The following is a 23954-nucleotide window of genomic DNA, read 5'->3' as shown; positions in this document are numbered from 1 at the left end:
AATCAAACAAAAGATTATCCAGGACATCTCGAAATGAGGCATGGCAATGATTAAACGGACTTATCTGCAATCGTGCTGATGCATTTCATAGGGTTTTCAAGTGGCGAGGGTTAGTGCTTCATCTCGCGGATGGATGCTCCAGAAGCTTTCCTTCAACTGACTTGATCGTCCCCTAGGTGAAAGGAGGAATCGTTCGTTTCTCAGGGGGGAAAAGCAAGGCCTGTCTCCCTTTCTCCATGAACAGTTAACAACTCTTGCACGGTGTGTTGCTCAACCCAACATTGAAGGTAAGGTAACTCCAACTATTTTTACATCGCCATGGAACTTATGAATAAGTGTTTTAGCTGACATGCCTCCTCCTCCTCCGCCGCCACCGCCGCCACCTCCACCCCCGCCGCCAGGAGGAGGGGGAGGTAGAGCACCTCCCCCTCCTCCTCCACCGCAATTAGGCGTGATACCGTCCGGACTTCCTCCGGCAGCAGTTGAAGACCCACACCGAAATGCTCTCATGGCTAATATCCGGACCTCGGGAGGGAAGCGAGGTCTCCGGCCAGTTCCGAGAAGAGAAAAAAGGGTCTCCAATTTCATGCAGACCTTGAAGATGGAGGCCCAACAAGAACAAGGAGTCACACTCTCCGTGGCTCCGTCAAAATCCGCCCAGAAAACCACCAAGCCAGACAAACCGGTCAGCCGGACAACCTCTCGGGATTCGGAGCGATCCCCTCTGCCCAAGCGAGCAGCTCTTTCTTTAGACAGTGCTAGTGATATGTCCACATTCCAACTGCCTCCAAAGACCACGGACGATGAGTTGAATGCACTTCTGAGTGAGATCGATAAAGAGATATCTTTGGACCCGGAGTTGGCTGAGGATCTGCTCGACATTCTCGAGGACGATGAAGCAATACCGGATTCCAGCCAACAGCCCGAACGTAAGAAAGATGATGAAGAGATGAAGGTCATGATGGAGATGCTTGAGAATGCCGAAAAAGACATTGGCCAGGGAGATGAGAAAGAGCTATTGGATTTGATAGAGAACCTCGAGCCTGAGCCGGTGCCAGATCAGTCTCAAAGTCCTAAGCCAGAGGTCGAAACAAAGCAAAAACCAAAGAAGAAATTCATTCCCAAGGGAGGCGTGTCCCTCTTTGGCAACGTCGATCTTTTTTCTGGCAAAACCCCATTTGGAGGAATCATTGCGAAATCCGAAGTCAAAGATGACAATGAAATTGACGAGACATCGGAGAGAAAAGCTTTTCAACCGCTCATGAACAGAATGAGCACCATTTCGACACGATGCGAGGAAATGGTAGAAAAGCCAGTCTCTTTTGATGACGCCCCGTCGAAGAGCCATGTCATTTCGTCGCATACCAAGAATAGAGCTGCACCACCTGTAAGACGTCCCCCTACCAAGCACAAGCCGCAACAAGAGACACCTGATAGTCAAGTAGACAAAGAAAACTCGATTGGTAAGTTCAACGGACTACAAAATGGTAGTTGTGAAGAATTAGAAGAAAGCATAGGTAAGAAAAAGGAGTTTCGTGAGCATGATAAAGACAACGATCCAAGTCAAAAGGGAAAGGGCGAAAATGATTCTGCATCTCGCTCAAAGTGTAAATCCAATGAAATGACCTTAGGTGAACTTCAAAACAGAGAAATACAAGCAAGGCAAGAAAAGATTGCTAAACAAAAGGTAGAACAAGAAAAGATTGACAAGGAAGAGGCCGACGAAAATACACTTGCCGAAGAAGACGCTGAGAAAGAAATACTCAAACCAGAAAAGGCCAAAAAGAAAATCATTGCTGAAGAGGCAGCGATTGCAGAAGAAAGAGAAAAACAAAAGACAATTGCAAAAGAACAGGAAAAACAAGACAGGATTGTCCAGGAAAAGGCTCAAAAAGAAATACTTGCAAGTGAAAAGGCCAAGAAAGAGAGAATTGGCAATGAAGAAGTCAAGACAGAGAGAATTGGAAAAGAAAAGGCAGAACAACAGAGACCCGCCAAAGACGAAGCTAAAAGAGAAACACTAGCCAAAGCAAAAGAAGAACAAGAGATGATTGCAAAAGAAAAAGACGAACAAGAGGGACTGGCAAAAGAAAAGGCAGAAAAAGAGAGACTTGCCAAAGAAAATACAGAGATGGAACAACTGGCAAAAGAAAAGGCAGAACAAGAGAAACGCACCAAAAAAGAAGCTAAACGAGAAAGACTTGCCACAGCAAAAGCAGAACAAGAGAGGATTGCAAAAGAAAAAGCCGAACAAGAGAACCTTGCCAGAGAAAAGGCAGAGAAAGAGAGACTTGCCAAAGAAAATGCAGAGATGGAACGACTGGCAAAAGAAAAGGCAGAACAAGAGAAACGCGCCAAAGAAGAAGCTGAACGAGAAAGACTTGCCAAAGAGAAAGAAGAACAAGAGAGGGTTGCAAAAGAAAAAGCTGAGCAAGAAAAACTTTCCAGAGAAAAGGCAGAACAAGAGAAACGCGCCAAAGAAGAAGCTGAGCGAGAAAGACTTGCCAAAGAGAAGGCAGAACAAGAGAGGATTGCAAAAGAAAAAACCGAACAAGAGAACCTTGCCAGAGAAAAGGCAGAGAAAGAGAGACTTGCCAAAGTAGAAGAAGCTGAGAGTGAAAGACTTGCCAAAGAGAAAGAAGAACAAGAGAGGATTGCAAAAGAAAAAACCGAACAAGAGAACCTTGCCAGAGAAAAGGCAGAGAAAGAGAGACTTGCCAAAGTAGAAGAAGCTGAGAGTGAAAGACTTGCCAAAGAGAAAGAAGAACAAGAGAGGATTGCAAAAGAAAAAGCCGAACAAGAGAACCTTGCCAGAGAAAAGGCAGAGAAAGAGAGACTTGCCAAAGAAAATGCAGAGATGGAACGACTGGCAAAAGAAAAGGCAGAACAAGAGAAACGCGCCAAAGAAGAAGCTGAACGAGAAAGACTTGCCAAAGAGAGGGCAGAACAAGAGAGGATTGCAAAAGAAAAAGGCAAACAAGAGAGACATGCCCTCAAAGCGGCTGAAAAAGATAGAATTAGAAATGAAAAAGCAGAGCAAGAGAGGATTGCCAAGGAGGGGGCCGAAAAAGAGAGTATTGCTCAAGATGCAGAAAAGGAAAGGCTCGAAAGGGAAGAGGCAGAGAAAGAAGAGATTGCCAAGGAAGAGGCTGAGAATGAATGGGTTGTTAAACAATCAGAAGAAGGGCTTACAGATGAAAAGGTTGAGCAAGGCAGGTTTGCCAAAGAAGCGCCCATTGAAAAGGAGCTTGCTAAAGAAGCAGATCAAAAGGCACTTGGCAAGAAAAAGATGGGAAAAGAAAGATTCACCAATGAAATGGAAGGAAAAATCCTGCTTGCCAAAAACGGAGGAGAGGATGAAAGGATTTCAAATGAAGAGAAAAATGCTTTGCCGAAAAGATGTACAAGACAAGTTGTCGAGAAACATCTGGAGAAGAACACCTTAACACACGTTGAACAACATGAGCACAAGATTTTTAGTGACTCTAAATCTGAGTCTGAGAATGTGTTTGCAAGCAAAGACGTTGAAAAAATTGTCAAGAACGAAACGGACCAACTCGCCAAGGAATTGTATTTTGCCGATGTGTCTCTGGAAAGTGGTTTGCCGCTCTCTAAAGATGTACAATACAATGACGACAACCAGCCAATTCAAACATCTCAGATTGCTCCCATGTTGGAACATAAAGCTTCAACTCAAAAGTTTGTCACCAAAGGTGATGTTGATCAAGAGCAAGCGAACCGAAGAATTGACGCAAAGGATGATCATGGCAATCATTGTGATGAGGCTGACCCTATATATTTATCAAAAGAAGTCGAATTCAAAATCAGGAGCGAAGATGATAAACGGAAGGAAAGAAGCAAACAATTGCAAGAAGCTGAGAATTTCAGGAAAGAAATTGCTTCAGAAAGGAACATCAAGGAACAAGAGGATGCCCGTAAAGCGCAGCTTCAAGAAGAGCGAAGAGTGGCTTTCGAAAAGCAGAAAATTGAGGACAAAAGACAAATAATAAAAGAGCAAACTGAAATGGAGATCCTCGCCAGGAAAAAAAGAGAAGAGGAGCGGATAGCGTTGGAACAGAAACTCAGGTCCAGGAGGGAGCAGGAAGAAAATGAGCGATTGGCAGAACAAAGCCGATACGAGCAAGACCTAAAGGCTGAAAAAGGACGTTTACGCGACCTCTCGCGGAAGCGTGGAGAGGAGGAAGAGAATAAGATCCAGCAGTTATTGGCCCAAACAAAGCAACGGGAAGCCAAACTTAGAACTCTTCTGGGGGAATCTGAAACTACCAAAGCGGTTAACTCAGCCCAAGATGAAAAGAGCGTTTCACTATCAGACTTTGAAAAGGCTCGACAGGACAGGATTGCTCGCAGGAAGCTTATCGAAGAAGAGATGAACTCGTCCAACTCTTCAGTGGCCCATCACGTACCTGAAAAGGCTGATCCGCCAGCTCACCAACGGGAACCCTTGGAAATCGACAGGAAGCGTCATCAGAATCAATCTTTGGAGCGGAAAAAGGCGGAAGACCAAGCCATCTTGGATCAAATCGCGGAAACTAAGAAAATCGCCAATCGGACCAAAACCTTGAGTGAACAAGTCGCTCGAGACACGAGAAGTGGTGACACGCCTGACTCCCACAAGATCTATGAACCCGTTTTCTCTTCTTACGCCCGATCCCCTAGGTCTAGGTTGTCGCTCTATACGCCCTCCGAACCTGCTTCAGGGCAAGAGGCTTCTCCCATGAGCACCCCCGTGTCGCCTGATCAACTTCTTCAAAAATTGAATTATGACGAGAACAAACGCAAGGCTGAATACGACTCTGTCAGGGGCAGTCGGTCGCCCAGAAAGGTACAGGTTCATAAATGTCGTGACTGTTTTGTCCGTAACCAAACGCTCACCCAATGCAAGGACATGGGAGGGAGGCAATGGATCCACGTGTCTAACACCGTTGTGGCTGTCGAGGTTGTTGTGGTAAATGTTGTGACGTCCAAATACAAATGAACCATTTCTATCCTTACCCTGGAATACTAACAACCAGAAACCGAGATCATGAGGAGATTATCTTTTTTCTAGGGTTCAACCTCTGCCGATTCTGCGTCATCGCGTAGGTCCTCCGGCGAGGTGGATTCAATTCGGGGCCAAATCGATCGACTTCACAACAATTCCAGCAGTTTGGCCAAGACCTCCTATGAAAGGCCCACGGTTCCATTAACCGCTTCGCAATCTGCCCTCACACCGTCAAGCAACCGACAACGGATCCGGGACCTTTTGGAGAAGCAAAGAGACCATGATGCTGCCCAATCTGAGGAGGAGAGCAAACGATCAACGGCTTTCAAACCTAACACAGAAAGACTTTTGTGGGTGTTTCGATGACATGACTCATATTTTTATTATTAATTTTTTTACATGCTCTTTTCATGTAGTCTCCAAGGAGTCCAATAAATTAATGCATGACTCTTCCCCTCATGATTGCCCAAGACTTGTCTTTTCTATCACAAAATCAAAACAGATGTGGGCACTCACTTGCCAAGGGGATTTCCTCTCCGACTGTTTACGATACGTCCGTAGTTCTCATCTTTACTTTTACAGTCAAAAATATCCTGGCCTTTCTCAAAAACAAGCCCTCATTTATCCATCCCCCCCCCCTTTTCCCCAAGATGACTCACAATCCCTTCGGCAATATCCTCTAGGATAATATCACTTTGCTTAACTTTCCACAACTGTGGCCCATCAATCTTTCCAGGAAATCCTTGGGAAAAGAGAGAGGGTGTGGTTACAACAAACGTGCTCCCCTACAAGCATATCATAACAATGACAGGTTAGATCTTTATATTTCTGGCATTTCAATCTATTTGACTATTCAAATGTATTTAGGAGGGGCCAAAATTTCAAATGACAATCATGGCATTGGGATCACGACCGTGTCCGCCTGTCAACCTTTTCTTAAGCTCACGAGGGCACAAGGGCTGTGAGGCATGATTTCACCTAGCTCCTAAGTCTATTTCTCGACATCCACCCCGCAAGTTTTTGGCCTTGTTCCCTAGCCTACTCAGCATTTGGAGTGCGCTCCAGGATTCCCTCCCCGTCATTCGAAGCAGTGAAGCCGTCAAGATCTCCCTTTCCTTCTTCCCCCGCCGTCTCGAAAATGTCAGCTGTAAATCCGCTCACTCCCTCAGGGTGACGGCCTGCCTCCCCTCTTGGTCAACTCCCTAACCAGAGATCTCGGAACGGGAACGAGGAGTAGAAATTCTGCTGGAGGAAGGGGGCAAATAATTGGCGATTCTGTGCGTTTGTTAATTGTGTGATCTTGTTGAGTTCCTTTCCGTGAAAATGGTTCAAACAGTGAAACTTGGCTTGGCCAGGAACGACCGCCAACCTTGGGGTTTCCGACTCCATGGAGGGGCTGAATATGGCTCCCCATTGGTGATTCAGAAAGTAAGCAACGCCATTTCCATGTTATTTGTGGTTTGTTCAAATAGAAATGCTTCATAGCATGCTTGAAGGGATGTTCATGCTTGTTCCGATCAAGTAATTTGATAAGGAAACGCCTTCTGACAATGCATATTGAAACCTGAAGCCTTGCCATATTTTTCACAGAACAACCTCGGCGAATTTGTGACTGGGGTGTTGACAGATATGAGCTGAAATTTCAAGGCCCTTTTGGACTTTTTTCCCTATGGAAAAGGTCAACTGTCCACTTTCCGATCGGTTTTCATTCACTTTGGCCAGACAGACTGTATTCACAAGAACCGAGGTGTAGCATGTTGGGCATACAAAAAAGCAGGCGTTACCGTTTTCATCTTCAGGGGATTTGGACGCATGCCAAATCGGCTTACTATCATCACTACTACGATGAGCTGTTGTTATTGTTGTTATTGTTGCAATTCTACAACTACCACTACTACTAATTCTACTAGAATGAACCTGCATATGCGATTGGCCTCTAGACCTACTTCAAGTGCTTGGACAACAAGGTCATCTTCAAAATTAGACGTGACTTGTCATTGACGAACAAGTACTGCACTCACCCTGCTTACATGATGACGAAGCCGGAAGTCAGGAAGCACATGCTTATGACATGACTCATAAAAAATGACTTGAGATTTGGGATGTATCAACTCTTTAATCTTCCCGGTATTTAACCGTTTGTTTAAGTACCCTCAACAAGTGTCTTGCCCGCCCAAATGTGAAACTCATTCTAAGCACATGGCAAACCGACGAATTTGCAGCATTTTGAGCAATGAAAATGTCAGATTTTTAAAACTGGCCAATTTGATACCTTCTTTTCTAGGTGAATGACAAGTCCATCAGTGAACACGCCGGTCTAAAAGCAGGTGATGTGGTGATTGCCGTGAATGGCAACGACGTCACGCACTGCCGCCACAAGGAAGCCCAAGATATGATCTTGAGATGTGGAAACAACTTCACCCTCTCCGTTCAAAGGTAGCTAGCTAACTGAGTCAATAAGATCATCATCAAAACTGTCATGATGTTTCAATGCAGAACGTGTAGCTGGAGATCATGAGAAGGATTGAATGGCTCAGGTTCGAGATCGCTTGTCCGCTCCTTGAAAAGGGAATTTTTCTATCTTAACATAACAAAGGGTACGAGATTGTTAACAAAATCAGACGAATGAGTATCGGATTAATTAAAGTTTGTTCACTTGATGTACAACTGCAAAAGTCAGAAATTGCGTACTCGAAGAAAACAGAAAACAAACAAAACCAAAGCAACGTTAAGTTACTCTAACAAAGATAAACTATCTGTAAGAACATAAAAATAGTCATCTAAAAGTCCAATTACGCCGAGGTGGCACTTCATACTTTAGAGTTGCAAGCTCTTATATCTTCTTATTCACTCGTCAAAAGATATTTCTATCGAAACTTAAGATTCATACTGTCAAGAACGTTCTTCTCTCCCAATTTCCATTGATGTAATAGTTCGTTGTAATATCAGCAATAAGCTCACAAGAAGCTCTTTCTATTCAGTGTCTAAGCCTAAAGGTCAGATCTTCCTTTGAACACTTTTTGCTACGGTGTGTTTGTAATTTGAGTTTTATTGACCCAAACCTGACCGAGTTTATGAACAACATTGCTACGGTTTGTTCTTTTTTTGATTATTCCATCATCTAATCAGAAGGACCAATGATATTTGTCTTTGGAAATTTGTCTGTTATTTTGCACTTTATTATATTGTCCATCATGACGAATTAATGTATCGATCCTTGAAAAGGCTGATTTCGTAAGCCAATGATTTTGGTATTGAAGTGCAATTTTGGTCAAGGTCTTGTTTAAAATGCTGCCATTTCCTTACTCATTCGCTGTTTTGGTCTAAGTTTTTCCTTCCCTCCGATACTGGGGGCTGAACTTCAATTACCAAAAGAGCAATATCGACGTTACAATCATATTGCACCGAAATAATGATCGAGAAGCAGATAGTAGTATTTTTATTTTATTTTATTTTTTTTTTTGGTTTGGTTTTTCACGGGCTTTTCTAACCGCTACAGGGAATGTAATCCCCAGCACTATTAAAATGAAAGATTATAATTCGTCTATTTATTACCTTTCAATTTTTATATGATATTTGGTCTACCAAAGAATTTGAGTTGGCAGACCGAGCTAATCCTTGAATGTAGGGTTGATCTGGAATGCTATCTAAAAAATTGTCCAAGTCTGACTTGAAAGATGCTACCGGATCAACAAGGCCTACGTATTCCCTACGAATATCAGAGGGAAGCAAATTAAACAATGAAGGAGCCCGAGAAAGAAGAGATGTGGACTTCATTGTTCGAACTAGCCTGGATTCTCGAAGACTTGAAGGTGCTCTCAAAACGCACATTAAGCCTCTACGGTCACTAGAATTGACCCTAAACCCTGGGTTGGGACAAAGCTCATGGATACTTTTGAAAACGTACAATATCAGATACCTTTCGTACCTTCTCTGAGTACTGTACAATCCCAACCGTTCTAACCTTTCCCAATACGAGAGCTCTCTCATTCCTGTGATGTTCCTAGTGAAACATCTTTGGACTTGCTCGACCTTTTGCAAACCTGCTGAACTCATTGGAGCCCAAATGGGTGAGGCGTATTCAAGATGTGGCTGGACAATCGACTTGTACAGAGTTAGCATCGTGATGCTATCTCTGGACTTAAACGTGCGATATATCCAACCACACATTTGAAAAGCCTTACCCACCTTCAGCTGGATATGCTCATCGAACTTTCCATTATTTTGGAGGACTACACCTAGATCTTTCATAGATGAGACCTGCTCAATATCTTTACCTCCATTATCTACGAGTGGAGTATTTAAAGGAGTTGACCCAAATGTCATTGAGCGGAATTTCATTCCGTTCAGGGCCATATTACTCTCAGTTACCCAAGAGTAGATTCGATTTAAGTCCTTTGCAAGGCTACTGGAATCTTGGCCATTCCTACCAGAAACTAACTTTGTATCGTCAGCATAAGAAGAGAGACTGGCAGTGATACTAAGCTTTTGAAGCGGGGCAACGAATATTATAAACAAGAGGGGCCCTAAGATCGAACCCTGGGGAACACCTGACTTGACATCATGTATGTCACTAAGGGATCCCTCAACCTTAACCAATTGCTTCCTACCAGAAATGAAACTTTTTAACCAATTGAGAACCCTGCCTTGGATCCCAATTTCATGGAGCCTGTTAACTAAAAGCCCATGATCTACCTTGTCAAAGGCCTTGGCAAAGTCGAGATAAACTACATCAACTGATTCATGACTCTCTAGTCCCTCAATAACCCGCTCAATATGTTCAATCAGTTGGGTAACCGTGCTAAAATGTGCTCGGAACCCATGCTGGCTAGGAGGAAGGACTTCATGAATATCAAGAAATTCAACAAGTTTGAACTTCATGATCTTCTCAAACACCTTCGCAATATTCGAAGTGAGAGAAATCGGCCTGTAATTACTGGGGAGCGACTTATCTCCCCCTTTAAAAATTGGAACAACATGAGCTAACTTTAGTGAAGATGGAAACTTGCCCTGATCCAAGATGCAGCGCATCAAGTACGAGAAAACAGGAGCGAGAACCAGTGAGCATCTCATCAGAAACTGAGATGTCACACCATCAGGACCAGGAGAGCTGGAAAGCCTCAAGTCCCTTATGGCCTCTAAAGCATCTTGATCTATAGTAGTGCTTTAAATCTGCATAATAAATGGGGTATTGAAGGAACCCATAAGAGAAGATGGTGCTTCATAATTTTAACTAGCCTGGATTGTGTGGACCCTAAACCTAAATACAGGCGCGCTCCCATTCCCACATTGTTCGTTGTTCCGTCTTCCAATAATTGGCAAACACTCAAGCTTTTCCTGAAGATGCAATAAGAAACCCAGTACTTTACACACAAAAAGAGCAATTATAAGAATACTTGCTTTTTTAGTCCAGGTCTCTTCACTATGGGAAATACCTGTGATGAAGCGTGATCAAATTTCATCTAGGAACCTGTGTGGTTTAGGGTATTGATTTGGTGGCCACAAGTAAGGGACAATTTTGAGGGCTTTTGATTTTAAAAATCTTGAAGCAATGAAATATCTTGAAACCTTTGTTCAATAGTTCAAATTTTGCAAAATTGGTTTCATTTCGTCTTTTCATTGTCTTTTTTGCATTTAAAAAAGCTCATGTCTTTGCCTTAAGCATTTTCTTTTGTTGTGATTTTTTTTATATTTCCAGCATTTAAAAAAAATGTGTCATTGATTATTTTTTTGGATTATCGACTTTTCAGGCGATAAAGAAACCCATAATTGAATGTTTAAACACCAAGGAAGATGGTTAAACGCATAATTGAAAAAAATGTCAGCAATGTAAAAAGCGACATATTAAATCTATGAAAAGTAATTGGAACAAGTGATTCAATTAGGAATAAAATTGTATAACCCAAACTGTAACTCGTTCCTTTTATCGAAGTAAGGCTCAAGCCTTGCAATCGCCTCAACCTCTTGTTTATCGAATTGCTTTATTTTCATTTTTGGCACCAAACTCTAATTTACTTTTTAATTAGTGGGCCGCTGGGATCGAGAGTTGAGCCTCGCCAGGCTTGTTTCCAAAGTTTCCGATGGCCAATGTCTAAAGCCACATCACATTGGTTAGAGTTAAGTCTAAGTCTAAGTCTAAAAGCTTTCTTTGGAACAAGGTCGGTGATAAGAATTGAACCGAGTACCTCTCTCACAAAGAGATAGCGCCAATCAATACGCCCCATCTCCTCCATTGAAACCGGATCTGACCTTTGAACTGACTCCCCAGAAGAAGATTCTTGCCTTCTTGGCATTGCCTCTTGGACTGTTCGGCTACGCTAATTGTGGGATCAATGTGTTCATCTTGGTTCCTTTTCAGAGGAGGGTTGTTTCAAGAAGCCATCAAGACCCAATTGGCCGCTTCCCACCATTCTACTCGGGTGCCATCGCCACAGCCACCCCTAATGTCTCAAACCGTAAGGGAGAAACATGACTCATTAGTTATAATTTAATTTGGAAAGAGGCTTGAGCTCAAACAAATGCTCTTTGTGTTTTAAAGGATCATGGCCAAGCCCCGATGCCAACTCAAAGTGGTGGAGCAGGAGGTGGGTTCACCACGGTACCCCATGCTCAGCCTAAAATGGCATCATACAACAGCCCTCATAAGCTTTATTCCGAAGAAACGATGAAGGAGATGGCCAACAGCAATCCGGATAACTTGAGCCAAGGCATGAAAAGGTACAAAGGCAACTGAGTTGTTCCCAAAACCGACATCCGAAATCTAGCTTACAAACCTTTTTAGTATGGGGTTCAATAAGAAGGCTGAAAAGTCTTTACAAGATGTCACAGCCAATTCCCAAGTTCTTCGGGCACTCCAGGAGGAAGAAGCCGGCCATGGACCTTCCTTTGGAGTGGCCGGCATGAGCGAACTCCAAGAAGATCGGCAACGCCATCCCAGTAAGTTCCTCTTGGCCGGTGGTGGTAGTTTGGACTTTTCGGGTTCTTGATCCGTCTTCTTCTAGATTTTCCCTATTTTGACCCTTCTTCACACCCCTTGAAACCCCTCAACCAGACTTCTCATTCTCATGGTCACCAGAGCGCAAGCTTCAGGTTGTTGCAACGTGCTCTAGAGACTGACACGAACAATAATTGTGATCATGAACCAGACCAAACCTTTCAGCCTCAACATGCACCTCGACCAGGTATTTTACCGTACACTGCATGAGACGCCCTATTCCCCTACTAACTAACCAGTGTACATTTTGATTTCTAACCTCGGCAGTTTCCTGGCAGAAATAGATTTATCAATCTGAGCAAACATATTTCAGATGAAGCCCCGGCATCGGTGTTTCGGTCGGGAGGGATGAATCGGGCACCTCATGAACAACCTCGGGCTCCATGGCAAAGACCTCTTCAATCACCTGCGCCCACGCAAGCCTTTCACCAACAACAGCCGGTAAGTTGCTGGAGCCGGTTTTTTTAGATTCCACTGAAATGAAGAACACTCACGTGGTTTGTTTCAGGCAAGTGCTTGGAACACGTCTCTTAACGCCAACAAAGCCGGAGCAGCGTCAAACGCTGAGGATTTTACCAAGCAGTTCATGACGGATCTTCATCAGCCGTCTCAGACCGAACCAGAGAGGGGTAAATCATTTTAAGTGCTTCATTTAGTTTGGCAGGGCCTTTACCGAGCCGCCACTGCCTTTTAGCCTTTGAATCGCCTATTCCACGGCCATCATCGGGAATGAGATCCACACCAACCGTTAGCTTTAGAACACAATCTCCTTTGAGGACTCAATCACCCGCCCAGCACCAAATAAAAACACAATCTCCCATGAGGCAACAATCTCCGGCGCAACAACTGCGAACCCAATCGCCGGCTTTCAAGCAAATTCACCAGCAGCAGCAGCAACATCAAGATCAAGTGGACAATCAGGTAATTGGATGACCTACGCTAGATCTACAACTGTCCCTTCCGCTATGCCTCAAACTTTTGGAATTTTACAAGGAGGTTGCATGACAGTTGGACTCATATGACATGAGGGAATTAGTGGGATTATGCCCTGGACTGTTTCAAGCATCGCGTTTTGATTTCTCTTCAGGCACAGGGTGAGAATTGGAACAACACCTTGAATGACAACAAGGCAGGAATGGCCTCTAACGCTCAGGATTTCACCAAACAATTCATGTCGGATATGTTTGGGGGAGGTATGGGCGGTCCACCAGCTCCGGCCCCTCAACCCGTTGCGCCTACGCCGGCGGGTCAGGTACAATGGCCTCCCACGAATCAACAACCACGAGAGAACACCCCCAGCCATCCTCCTTTTGAAGCGCCATCCACATCTATCTTGAAGAACGGTTCCGGGCACAACCTTGCAATGAGTTCCTCTTCCTCCTCGATGCACCAGTCATCACAATCAACATCAGTGCAGGAGCAGCAATCAGCCCCTTCAATGCCAGGAGTGAAGTTCCAAACCTCGCAACCCCAGCCTCAAGGCCCGGGGTCGTTGCCACGGATGCCGGGAATGCCCCTAAAATCCTTGACGGGTAAGGTCTCCAACCCACAGGCAACTTTGGCAGCCAATTTACCAAAAATGAGCATCCCTGCTGCCCAGGCGCCCGTGCCCGCGCCCGCGTCCAGTGAGCCTGCCCCACCTGTAGGCCCTGGTCAGAGCCTGGTCGCTCCTCGCCGAGGTCGAGGCGAACTCAGGCAGCCCACCGCTGGCCGAGTGCCACTTTGTGGTAGCTGTGGGCAACAGATCAGGTGAAAAGCTCGGCTGTTTGGCCGTTTGGTCTGACTCGTGTGTTCGCCCGTTGCAATTGAGCGATAATTTGTTTGCTAATCAACCAGTTGGTCCCTATGTTCCTTTTAGATGTCACTAACTCCTTTATCTCTGATGGACACACTGACACTGGCAAATCTAACACTGACCTTCAAAATGCACCCATATGCGAGTTTTGCCGTCTCCGGATAGTTAGGTAGTTGCATATACGTGCTGTTATTCCCAAACTCTTGCACTCGTTTTCTGAACAAAAGGGATAGTCAGTAACACTTTTCAATACATCTTCAGAGGTCCATTCATCACGGCCTTGGGCAAAACTTGGTGTCCAAACCACTTTTCTTGTGCGCAAGCATCTTGTGGCAAGTCTCTCCAAGATTGCGGATTTGTGGAAGAACAAGGTTTGTGCAATCAAGATAAAGCCAATGAACCACACACTTCAACAACTTTGATGTTTCCCGTATATCTTTAGGACATTTGGTTTGCGAGGCTTGCTATGGCCAATACTACGCCCCGGAGTGTGAAAAATGTCGCAAGAAAATTCTTGGTGTGAGTACTTTACATTGCTGAACCTTATGCTTTTTTAACACAACTATTGTGATTCATATCAAATTTGCTCAGGAACTGAACTATCAAAATTTTCCAATATTCTACACATGATTGATAATAGAATTTAACAACGAGGAATATAATGTGATAGTTGGCCATCGCATTTTTCCAATAAGCAATACTGCGGCATAACATTGGTTGTATGTCTGTGGGAGGGGTTAGCATCTAAAAGTTGTGTTAAGAAATGTCAGAGATGAGAATGCCACTGGGGATTGCTCTTACAAGAGAACAACGTCTGATGACGGGATTTGTACCCATTCCTTCTGTGAAGAAGAGACTTTTATTGCTTGCGGATGTTTTGTTGTGATAAAATTTCTCCTCTTATCACAAAAATGTGGTGGTATTTTTTTGCCTCTGGCCAAAGCCAAAATATTGATAAAAATGAAATATGCTTTATTTGGAACTAAACTTGTTTTAGGACATGATCTGGTCGTGATTTGACTGTCTCTTTTACTGCTAAGTATTTTTGCAATGAATAAAGCGAATCTTTAAATTTTCAATCTGGTGTGTTTTTTAAAGAATATTTGATTGATTTTTTGCTAATGTCATGTTCCATATGTTAGGCTTAACAGGCGCCTTCATCTAATCAAGGATGATCATGACTAAATATATCAATTGAGCTTTATTGACATGCCATGCGCCAACAAAATAATTAGCCTATTGTTTTAGCTGGATTACAAAACTTGCACAATTAGTTTCCAAGCATTTGCATAACATACGATCAAAACACAAAAAAATCTGCCCACTTTTTAAAATGTGGGTTGGGAGAATTGCAATCACTAGAGTCTTGATTTTTCTTCATTTGTTCACGGACTTTGCCTACCCTTTCACAGGGTAGCCCCAGGACTTAGAAAATGTGTATAATTGTTCTATTTGTTGGCAATGAAACTTTATATGATTTGCAGTCGAATAACGCTTCCAAGTTGTTGGACCAATCTAGTTCTTAATTGTAATCTTGAACTAAAATGCCAATAAACATTAAACCGCGGGGAAAAAAGGTGAACAACTCTTCCCTTATAGCTTATTGATGATCAGGATTTTCAGTTTTCGGCAATACTGACCACTTCAATATGATGAGAAGGCTGATTCAATTAAAATGACAGTTTACTGCGTCATGCGTAAACTTGATTAATGGACATGGTATTTATAAATATCGGTTTCCATTTGCTCTTTAATAATCTGGAGGCTGGAGAAAAGAAGCCAGAAACACCTTCACCGTGTCCCTTTCTTCAGGGTGGTCAACTTGATAACGATTCAAGATGATCTCGGCCACTTTATGTTATTTGGGTCAATCCATTATGCCCTAATGCTATGGCGATTTAGGCTTGCATCATTAAAGAGCGAAACCTTCCCAACTATTTTTTTCTCATCACCGCCAGATTTGACATTTTCAAGATAGCTGGATTTCCAGCCTTCCCGTTTTGCTAGTTATTTGCATCTAACTCAGGTTACCAAGAGACGATCGAATAAGTCGTTTTTCTTGATCAAGGACGCCAAGTAAAGAACACTCGAATATGATTGCTTCGTGAGGAAAGCCGACCCTAGCCATCTGTCCCATTTTTTTGGCTGATTTCTTCACCTTTTTTTGCTCATGTTTATTCATGCACCTACTCTTGCTCATCCCTGGGCCATAACGGAGCCAGCTGGGTGGACTACGGATTGGGGATGGAGGAATTTCATGCCCTCCGGCGTCATTATAAACACACCCATGATATTTCATGAGATTCTATCCGTCTCTCGCCGAGGTACTTTCTCGTCCAGTCTCGCTTTCGCTTTCTGTCCAGTACTACATACTGTATACCTCCTTATCCACATTCTTAGGTACATCTGCTCATGATATCTCTGTTTTTAGATAGCACTGATAAAAAAGTTGTGCCACGGGATGTTGAAATTGCAGCCATAAAGCTTTGCCCATGAAATGCCATGAGAGCCCTCTGACGGCGACAAAGGAAAATAAGACCAAATATTTTTTCGTGCTAAAAAGCAAGACGGTCAGTTTGTGAGACTACCAGCACCAGATATGTTTAGAAACTATACTGAAGCACGCCATGTGAGGGCAAGAATGCATGTGGGCCAAATTCTCCCCACCTTCCAATCAAAGCGGAGAAAGCTTAGCGAGAGTGGATTGTATACAAGTGAGGTTGAGTGTTCTCTAGCACCTATGGCTAAAGCTAATGGCCCAAGAAAGTCTCCAGGGCCACATAAGGCTGTACTGTACGAGGTATGCTGTCTTTAAGCGTGAGAGGAGACAAGGAGGCCGAATGCTCATCCTCCAAAACTTGGAAAATGGCCTCGGTGGAAGCTCACATGCTTCCTCCGGGGTCCAAAAATAAGGAAAAGTTTTAGTTTCTAAGAAAAATCATGGCCAAGTTTTGTCGCACACTTTCGATTTGGCCAAATGTTGAAAGTTTGAGGCAAAATAGAGCCGTTTGTGACTGTTATTCTATATCAAATATCCAATGGTGCGTCCCAAGAATTGTTCCAAAATTTGGCTCTAGTGACTTTGTCCCTGGGATTTCGATTCTCAATCTCTGGTAAGCACATTACACACTCTTAGGATCACAACAAGGAAAAATGTTGGACAGAAAAAGATCCATTTTTTTAATAATCTCCCAATCTAAAACCCTCTCTCAATACCCCATGAGAATCGGCGTTTGACTAGACTTTTTATAGGAAACTAGCTCCTCCAGACCCATGAGTAGTTTTCAATGGCCTTGGAGCTCCAATTGCGTCCATAAATCTGTCAGTAGATGGCAGGTTCTTCGTTAGATGCAATGTGGCCATTTCATTCAATCTATGGTGCGGCCATACTGCTCAATGCACCTTTGCAGAGTAGGTAGACACCTCACATCTCACTGTCGAGTTTAAGCCATGATTTCATTCAAGCCTCATCCTTGTCCACCAATGTTTTCCACATTTGTCCGTGATCTCCTCATTTGAAATGTCCCAATTAATCACTGAAATATTTTCCTGAACATCAGTCAATTTTTAGCAATTAGAGAATTGGGAGGCCATCGGAACAAAAATGAAAATATTTGCTCGGATGATAGAAATCAGGATCTCGTCATTTTGTTATTGATTTGAAAGCAAATTATGTAAAATTCATAATCTCGAGCAGTCCTCCTATTTACAACATGAGCTCTCAAGCTGCGTTGTGGGTTTGGTTAAAACTGTCATTGAAAATTTCAAAAATCCGCTTTTAATAGGGAAATATGTTTTAGAATAATGGCACTAAAATTTGCTCACGAAAATGAAAATGAGCATTGATTCGGCCAGACTATGAACCATTATGCCTTTAGTTTTTATTGATAATATACCATAGAGCCAAATCGTAAAAACGTTTTGCCATTATCAAACCATACCCAACGTCGAGTAAGGAAGCCAATATAAAACGTGATTTTAGAAATAAAAAATGAATTTATCAGGGTGTTGATCAATTCAGTGTACATACAAAACAGTTTTTCGTCAAACCCTTTCCAATCCGTTTATCAAAACTTAAATCAAATCCACATGGTTTAAGATAAAAACAAGGGTTTACCCTAGATTGAGCTTCGTATGTATGCCTGAATTACAAGAACTTATTCAAGGTTCTTAGTCACGTTTTCCGTTTCGCTGAAGATTCCATTGAAGACGCATTAGTTGCTCCAAGCTCATCAATTTCATGCTCATTTATTGGACATTTCGAGGACAAGTGGACATTATTTACAACTGACCTTTTGCAATGAATTCCTTATTGCCTCAAGATTGCTCTCCGCTCCCAATGACAATCCAAATCTTCCACACCTACACCGTGAATGAAGATGTCATTTGTAATTCAAGAGCCAAGAATTTGTGACCTCCAAGCGACAACTTTATGAATCAAATTGGCGAATTCCATCACGCCGATTAGGAAAGTTGACAAAACGAGAATTGGATTTTAGCCTCTCTTTTTTTCCTTTTTAGAACACGCTGAAGGCCATGAACAAAACATTTTGTCCCGAATGTTTTGTTTGTGCGTATTGTGGCAAAATATTTGCGAACTCTCCGTTCTATCTGGAGGACGGTTTGCCTTACTGCGAATATGGTAAGTCTAATAAAGCATGTGCTTTTGTTAACACACTTCAAATTACCGAACATTCTAGATTGTTGCAGAAATTGTATGATTATAAGAAAAGTGGTTTTTTTTGTTTATTTTCATTGAAATCTTTTGCTAATCTATGGATCTTTGCCAGGCTACGACTCCACTTTCATTACTTTTCTTTTAATATCTATGGTCCACTTTTCGTGGCTCTCAGATGTTTTGTTTTTCTACGCTCAAGATAGAATTTCTCTGTATTGAATCTTAAAACTGCCCCTATTTGCAAATCTAGACGACAGAGTGCATTTCGTTTTACGATTTCTAGATTGGAATGAGCTGTTCACAACAAAGTGTGTCTCGTGTGGATTTCCCATTGAGGCCGGTGACCGTTGGGTAGAAGCCCTGAACAACAACTATCACAGTCAATGTTTCAATTGCACAGTAAGTAGAGGCCCAGAGAGGGCTTCACATGCTTTTCAGATTGCGAAATGAACTTCTTGTGGTCTGTCTTCTACGTAAAACAGTGATTGTCCCTGTTTTGACATGGACACTTATTTTACTTGATGTCTTGAAAGGCTTTGACTACGACATTATATGCGGATATTAAAGTAATTCAAAAGGAGGTTGGCCCACTTTTTCACAGAGCATTCCTTACACTTTGTGGGAGTAATGTGTTGAAGACTTGCATATGTTTTGAAACCACGTGGGACTTTTGCAGGTACTACTTCTCAACCACTCTATTCTGGGATTCAATTTGCAGATAAATTTGTACTTTCAAGTAGACCTCGATTCATATTTACAACTTTGAGGAGGTCAAACAGTACTTGCATTTGTAGGCAAGGGATGAAATTTAGAGCCTTATTCATGATTTGGCAAGCAAGCAACAAACAAATTGTTGTTAAATTTTGAAGTTTAGACATTCCGTAAAATAGAAAGAATTACAGTTTTTGTCCTTATGAGTATAGTGAAAGACTTAGTTTTCTAACGTTCCTTTTTATATATATGGTACGGGTGACTTGGCAGAATGAAATTAATTTCTAAAGTTGTGTTCTTCCTCCCAATATTCATAACACGATGTATTTGGCACAGAAAATTCAAGACCCGGTAAGGCAATTAAATGTTTGAAAAATTGCAATGAGTTGCTCCATCATGAGAATCAAAACAAAGGTGCAGTAAAAGTGACCACACCATTTGCAAGAAATCAATAAAAAATGGCTACCCTAAATGTTGCTATTTTATTCTGACTTTAAGGCGTAAGTCTTCCAAGAGAAAAACTTCGAGGAGGAAAACTTAAAAAAAAAAAACTCGGAGCAAGTCCCTTCCGCTTCCTTAGTCCTTACTTATTTACAATTTTATGTAATTTCCGCTTTTATGCTGTGACTTAATATACGACATGTTTGCCCAAAATCATTCCAGTCCTTGAGAATTTGGACTAAAACAATGACTTGCTCATAAATTTGACCAAATGACGCGAAATGAATCGCCATTTATTAGAATTGGAAGGAGGTTGTATTATTCTACTATTGAGAAGTTACTTAAGTGAGGAAACCCATAACAATGATATTTCCCTCCTTTGATAAAAGTTTTTACACTAGCAAAGTACAAAGTGCCATCGGTGACTAAATTCATCATACTTTAACTGGATCATTGTCCCACGGTTGAGAAGTACATCCAGATTGTGACAAACGCATATTTATCGCGATTAAAGACAAATCCATTTCACCATGAGACCCACATCGTTCTTTCAGTTGTGCAAAAAGAATTTGGAAGGCGTGGGCTTCTTCGTCAAATCTGGCCGGGCCTTCTGCAAGAGCCATGCTCGTGGTTAAACATCGTCATCATCACCAATGAACAAGTCCTACTTATTTACTGCATTGTACATAGTCAGCTCCTGCTCTCCCTCTGCAAATCTCGATATCTCCGGACAAAGACAGTGGACAATAATTTTGGAACAGCCTTCTGCACACCCTTGAAAGACATGTTATGTATGATGCTCTAGTACTAATCCCCAGGACAAGATCGACAATATTCCCCATTGCCCTAGCTTGTCCTACCTGTACATGACAACATTAACCACAACCATGAAAGCTTGCTCCCGACAATGCTTTGGCATGAAATAAAGAATTATAAACTTGACTTGTGTCTGAAGGTTGAACAAGGCCAAAGATGTCTCACAAGGAACATCACAGGAATAAGAAAAGTATCGTATTGGGAGAGACTAAAAAGTTGGGACTCTACATTGTTCAGAGAAGGTACGAAGGTATTTGATATTTTACGTCTTCCAGGATTTAGGGTCAATTCTAGTGACCGTAGAGGCTTAACGTGCGTTTTGAGAGCACCTTCAAGTCCTCGAGAATCCAGGCTAGTTCGAACAATGAAGTCCACTTCTCTTCTTTCTCGGGCTCCTTCATTGTTTAATTTGCTTCCCTCTAATATTCGTAGGGAATACGTAGGCCTTATTGATCCGGTAGCATCTCTCAAGCCAGACTTGGACAAATTTTTAAGTAGCATTCCAGATCAACCCTAAATTCAAGGACTACCTCGGTCTGCCAACTCAAATTCGTTGGTAGACCAAATATCATATAAAGATTGAAAGGTAATTAATAGACGAATGGTAAGTATTCCTTTACGGGTTAAAAAGCCCGTGAAAAATCCAAGCCAACGTTCTGCAATTCAGAGGGCTCTTTGTGAGTCAGCCTCTACCAAATAAAGGGCTGATTGGGCCGATTCCTCTTTCTTGAATTATAACGCGTTCGCATCCTTTTTGGCTAATTCTATCAAAATTATCAAAATCTTGTGTTTAATTATTGACTTGGGTCACACAGTGTCCAGAAAATAAATCGGTTTCATGGCATGTCACGAGTAGTTTATTGAGCATTCAACCGCGCCTCATCCCGTTTTGTTTGGGCTGTCTGAAGTTGCAAATAAGGGCCCTTGTTGGTCGATGTGTAATAAGCATAACCTGCCTGATGAGTGGGGATAGGCATTGTTGTTCCCTGTTTTTATAGACGTCATTGGAATTGGAAGGAGGTAGTTTTTTTCTACTTTTTCTACTTTTTATCCTATATATCTCACCTTTACCTGGCCAGGTGAAGCATTGCATGATCTCGTCTTATGCTGACGACACCAAGCTCATCGTTGGTAGAAATGGCCAAGATTGCTCCCTTCTCCAAGAGGACTTAAATAATGTATACAAATGGGTCGACGAGAGCAACATGAAACTAAATGGATCCAAATTCCAGATCATGTCATATGGCCCATCGCTTTCCCTCCATATTACTTAGATAATGAGGGAGCTGAGAATGACATTTTCTCTTGCATCAAAGACCTTGGTGTTACTTTTTAGGATGATGGAAAATTCAATATTCACCTCAGCGAGAAGGTAACTAAAGCTGCTCAGATGACAGGCTGGGCCTTACGCACCGTCAAGACCAGGGATAGCTTAGCTATGGTTACCATCATCTACATATCCATCGTCGTACAACCCCATGTGGACTATGTCTCATTGATTCGGAGCCCAAATCTTGTTGGCGAACTATACAAAATGGAGAGGATTATACTCCGGCGCTTGACCCTGCAAATCACGGGAATGTCTAAACTTTCCTACTGGGATCGACTTCAGCATCTACGCCTGTACAGTGTGCAAAGGAGACACGAACGGTATACCATATTGCATACTTTTAAATGTATCCATGAGCTGTCCCATACATGAACGGACATTAATTTCGTCCAACAAGACAATGAACGTGTTACCTCATTGGAACTACAACAAGAATGCGACTGCTAAATCAATCATGCGCCACTCATTTCTTGAGAGAGGCCCAAAACTCTGTATGTAGAACACACTGCCCTCCTCCCTTCGAGTCATCTATATTAAAAAAAAACCCTCTCCCCAAATTCAAAGAGGACCTGAATAGCTTCCCCCAAAGCATTCCAGACCAACCTTCAAAACCCGGGTATCATCGATCAGCAAATTCAAACTCGATTACTGATCAGATTAACGTTCGAGTGATTGTGTAAATATATCTGTGCCTTGAAGCCATTCAAGATATCTGTCTGTGTACGGTAAATAAATTATTATTATTATATTGAGACATTACTTGCATGAGGAAAAGCATAACAATTATGTTTCCGTCTTTGGATAACAAGATCGATAATATTCCCATTGCCCTATCATTTGGGATTGTCCATCTTACATTACATATCATAGGAGACCGAACATGAATATTCACAATATGAATTGGAACAAAAACTTGTTAGATTCATATGAACGTATACGTTATTTCCGCAGTGCTTGCTCTCTTCTTATTTTACTGAAAAACACAGTTAGTTTTATCGAATCATCGCAAAGACGAACGAAGCCCTCTGTTTATTCTGAGGGTAACTTGGAACCAACAGGAAGCTGATTTGATAACAACCGTATCCTCCCAAAGAGAATCTGTATCTGCTTTTTCTGATATTTCTCTGCTTTACCACGGACTTCTAGTAATATGGACTGTGAATGAGCCTCCCGCCAAATCGGCCTGCTCTTGGTCATAGTAACTCTGAGCCACTTTTTGAATAAAAGTAATAAAATAACAAACGTAGATCGTTTCAATTAAAGATAGGCTATTTTTGTCTCATTTCCCCTGTAGTGTGAATCGTTTCAAAATTTATTTAAAGCTGTCAAAAGCTTATTCAGCTGACCCAGAGCAGGCCGAAAAATTGACTTTTATGTCGTGTTTGCCATATAACTTTGACCATGTCTCCTGTGTTCCCTGAGTATAGTTTTGGGCTCAACTTTGACCAAGTTCATCTATTCAACAAGATCTTATGGTCGCATAAATTGCTTATTTGGAATAAGATGAACGGTTTCAAAAATACAATATTTTGGCTTGCTTTCGCAGTCCACATCTCTAGAAGTCCGTGGCTTAAGTCAGATGATTTTTAACTAACTATTAACTTTGTCAGTCTCGTCTTATAAAGGGCTTTGATAGTGGTGCACATCGTTGCAACATCCGTTTCATGAAATTTAATTTTTAATTCTTGTCAAGCCATTACTTTTGGTCGGAATTTTGAAACTTAATAATGGTTTTCAAGTTCATATCATCCATTTCACAAACTATCCCCATTTTTTTATCAAAGTACTGGTTTTGTTCATTTTATAGATAATTGGCAAATTAAAGCAATTTAAGGAGCCCAAAAAAGAAGAGGTGGGGACTTCATTGTTCGAACCAGCCTGGATTCTCGAGGGCTGGAAGGTGCTCTCAAAGGGCACGTTAAGCCTCTACAGTCACTACAATTGACCCTAAATCCTGGATTGGGACAAAGCTCATGAATGCTTTTGAAAACGTACAATATCAGGTACCTTTCGTACCTTCTCTGAGTACTGTACAATCCCAACCTTTCTAACCTCTCCCAATACGAGAGCTCTCTCATTCCTGTGATGTTCCTAGTGAAACATCTTTGGACTTGCTCGAGCTTTTGCAAACCTGCTGAACTCATTGGAGCCCAAATGGGTAAAGCATATTCAAGATGCAGCTGG

General features: G+C 42.2%; 2 protein-coding genes across 5 annotated transcripts; both read left to right on the top strand.

The window, feature by feature from the left end:
- The first annotated feature begins 179 nt into the window (after positions 1–179).
- On the top strand, positions 180–5467 carry LOC131892374 (trichohyalin-like). 2 transcript variants are annotated; one of them, XM_059242213.1, is made up of 3 exons: positions 180–287; positions 345–4846; positions 5072–5467. In XM_059242213.1, exons 2-3 carry the CDS (start codon positions 350–352, stop codon positions 5369–5371), a joined length of 4797 nt encoding a protein of 1598 aa, XP_059098196.1. In that variant the 5' UTR covers positions 180–287; positions 345–349; the 3' UTR covers positions 5372–5467. The 2 variants fall into 2 exon arrangements, with proteins under 2 accessions (XP_059098196.1, XP_059098198.1); XM_059242215.1 differs by lacking the exon at positions 180–287 and having other exon boundaries at positions 335–4846.
- A 713-nt stretch (positions 5468–6180) lies between these two features.
- Positions 6181–20566, top strand: LOC131892375 (PDZ and LIM domain protein Zasp-like). 3 transcript variants are annotated; one of them, XM_059242216.1, is made up of 15 exons: positions 6187–6433; positions 7290–7441; positions 11364–11460; positions 11544–11722; positions 11787–11941; positions 12007–12186; positions 12313–12440; positions 12508–12628; positions 12694–12920; positions 13087–13748; positions 14056–14165; positions 14237–14313; positions 18316–18436; positions 18756–18871; positions 20179–20566. In XM_059242216.1, exons 1-15 carry the CDS (start codon positions 6329–6331, stop codon positions 20257–20259), a joined length of 2511 nt encoding a protein of 836 aa, XP_059098199.1. In that variant the 5' UTR covers positions 6187–6328; the 3' UTR covers positions 20260–20566. The 3 variants fall into 3 exon arrangements, with proteins under 3 accessions (XP_059098201.1, XP_059098199.1, XP_059098200.1); XM_059242217.1 differs by lacking the exon at positions 12007–12186 and having other exon boundaries at positions 6188–6433; XM_059242218.1 differs by lacking the exons at positions 14056–14165; positions 14237–14313; positions 18316–18436; positions 18756–18871; positions 20179–20566 and adding an exon at positions 13858–13963 and having other exon boundaries at positions 6181–6433.
- The last annotated feature ends 3388 nt before the right edge of the window (positions 20567–23954 follow it).

Source organism: Tigriopus californicus, chromosome 12 (genome assembly GCF_007210705.1).
Source record: "Tigriopus californicus strain San Diego chromosome 12, Tcal_SD_v2.1, whole genome shotgun sequence".
In the NCBI taxonomy this organism is placed as follows: Eukaryota; Metazoa; Arthropoda; class Copepoda; order Harpacticoida; family Harpacticidae; genus Tigriopus; species Tigriopus californicus.
The sequence above is the reverse complement of the archived record's forward strand: the minus strand, read 5'-3'. Positions and strand labels throughout refer to the sequence as shown.

What these genes read in the sequence shown, in the direction of transcription:
- LOC131892374 (XM_059242213.1), top strand. Translation starts at nt 350, where the DNA reads ATGCCTCCTCCTCCTCCGCCGCCACCGCCGCCACCTCCACCCCCGCCG. An exon ending in GCAGTCGGTCGCCCAGAAAG is followed by an intron (nt 4,847 to 5,071) that starts GTACAGGTTCAT and finishes TCTTTTTTCTAG; the next exon opens with GGTTCAACCTCTGCCGATTC.
- LOC131892375 (XM_059242216.1), top strand. Translation starts at nt 6,329, where the DNA reads ATGGTTCAAACAGTGAAACTTGGCTTGGCCAGGAACGACCGCCAACCT. An exon ending in CCTTTCACCAACAACAGCCG is followed by an intron (nt 12,441 to 12,507) that starts GTAAGTTGCTGG and finishes GGTTTGTTTCAG; the next exon opens with GCAAGTGCTTGGAACACGTC. An exon ending in GTCAATGTTTCAATTGCACA is followed by an intron (nt 18,872 to 20,178) that starts GTAAGTAGAGGC and finishes TCGTTCTTTCAG; the next exon opens with TTGTGCAAAAAGAATTTGGA.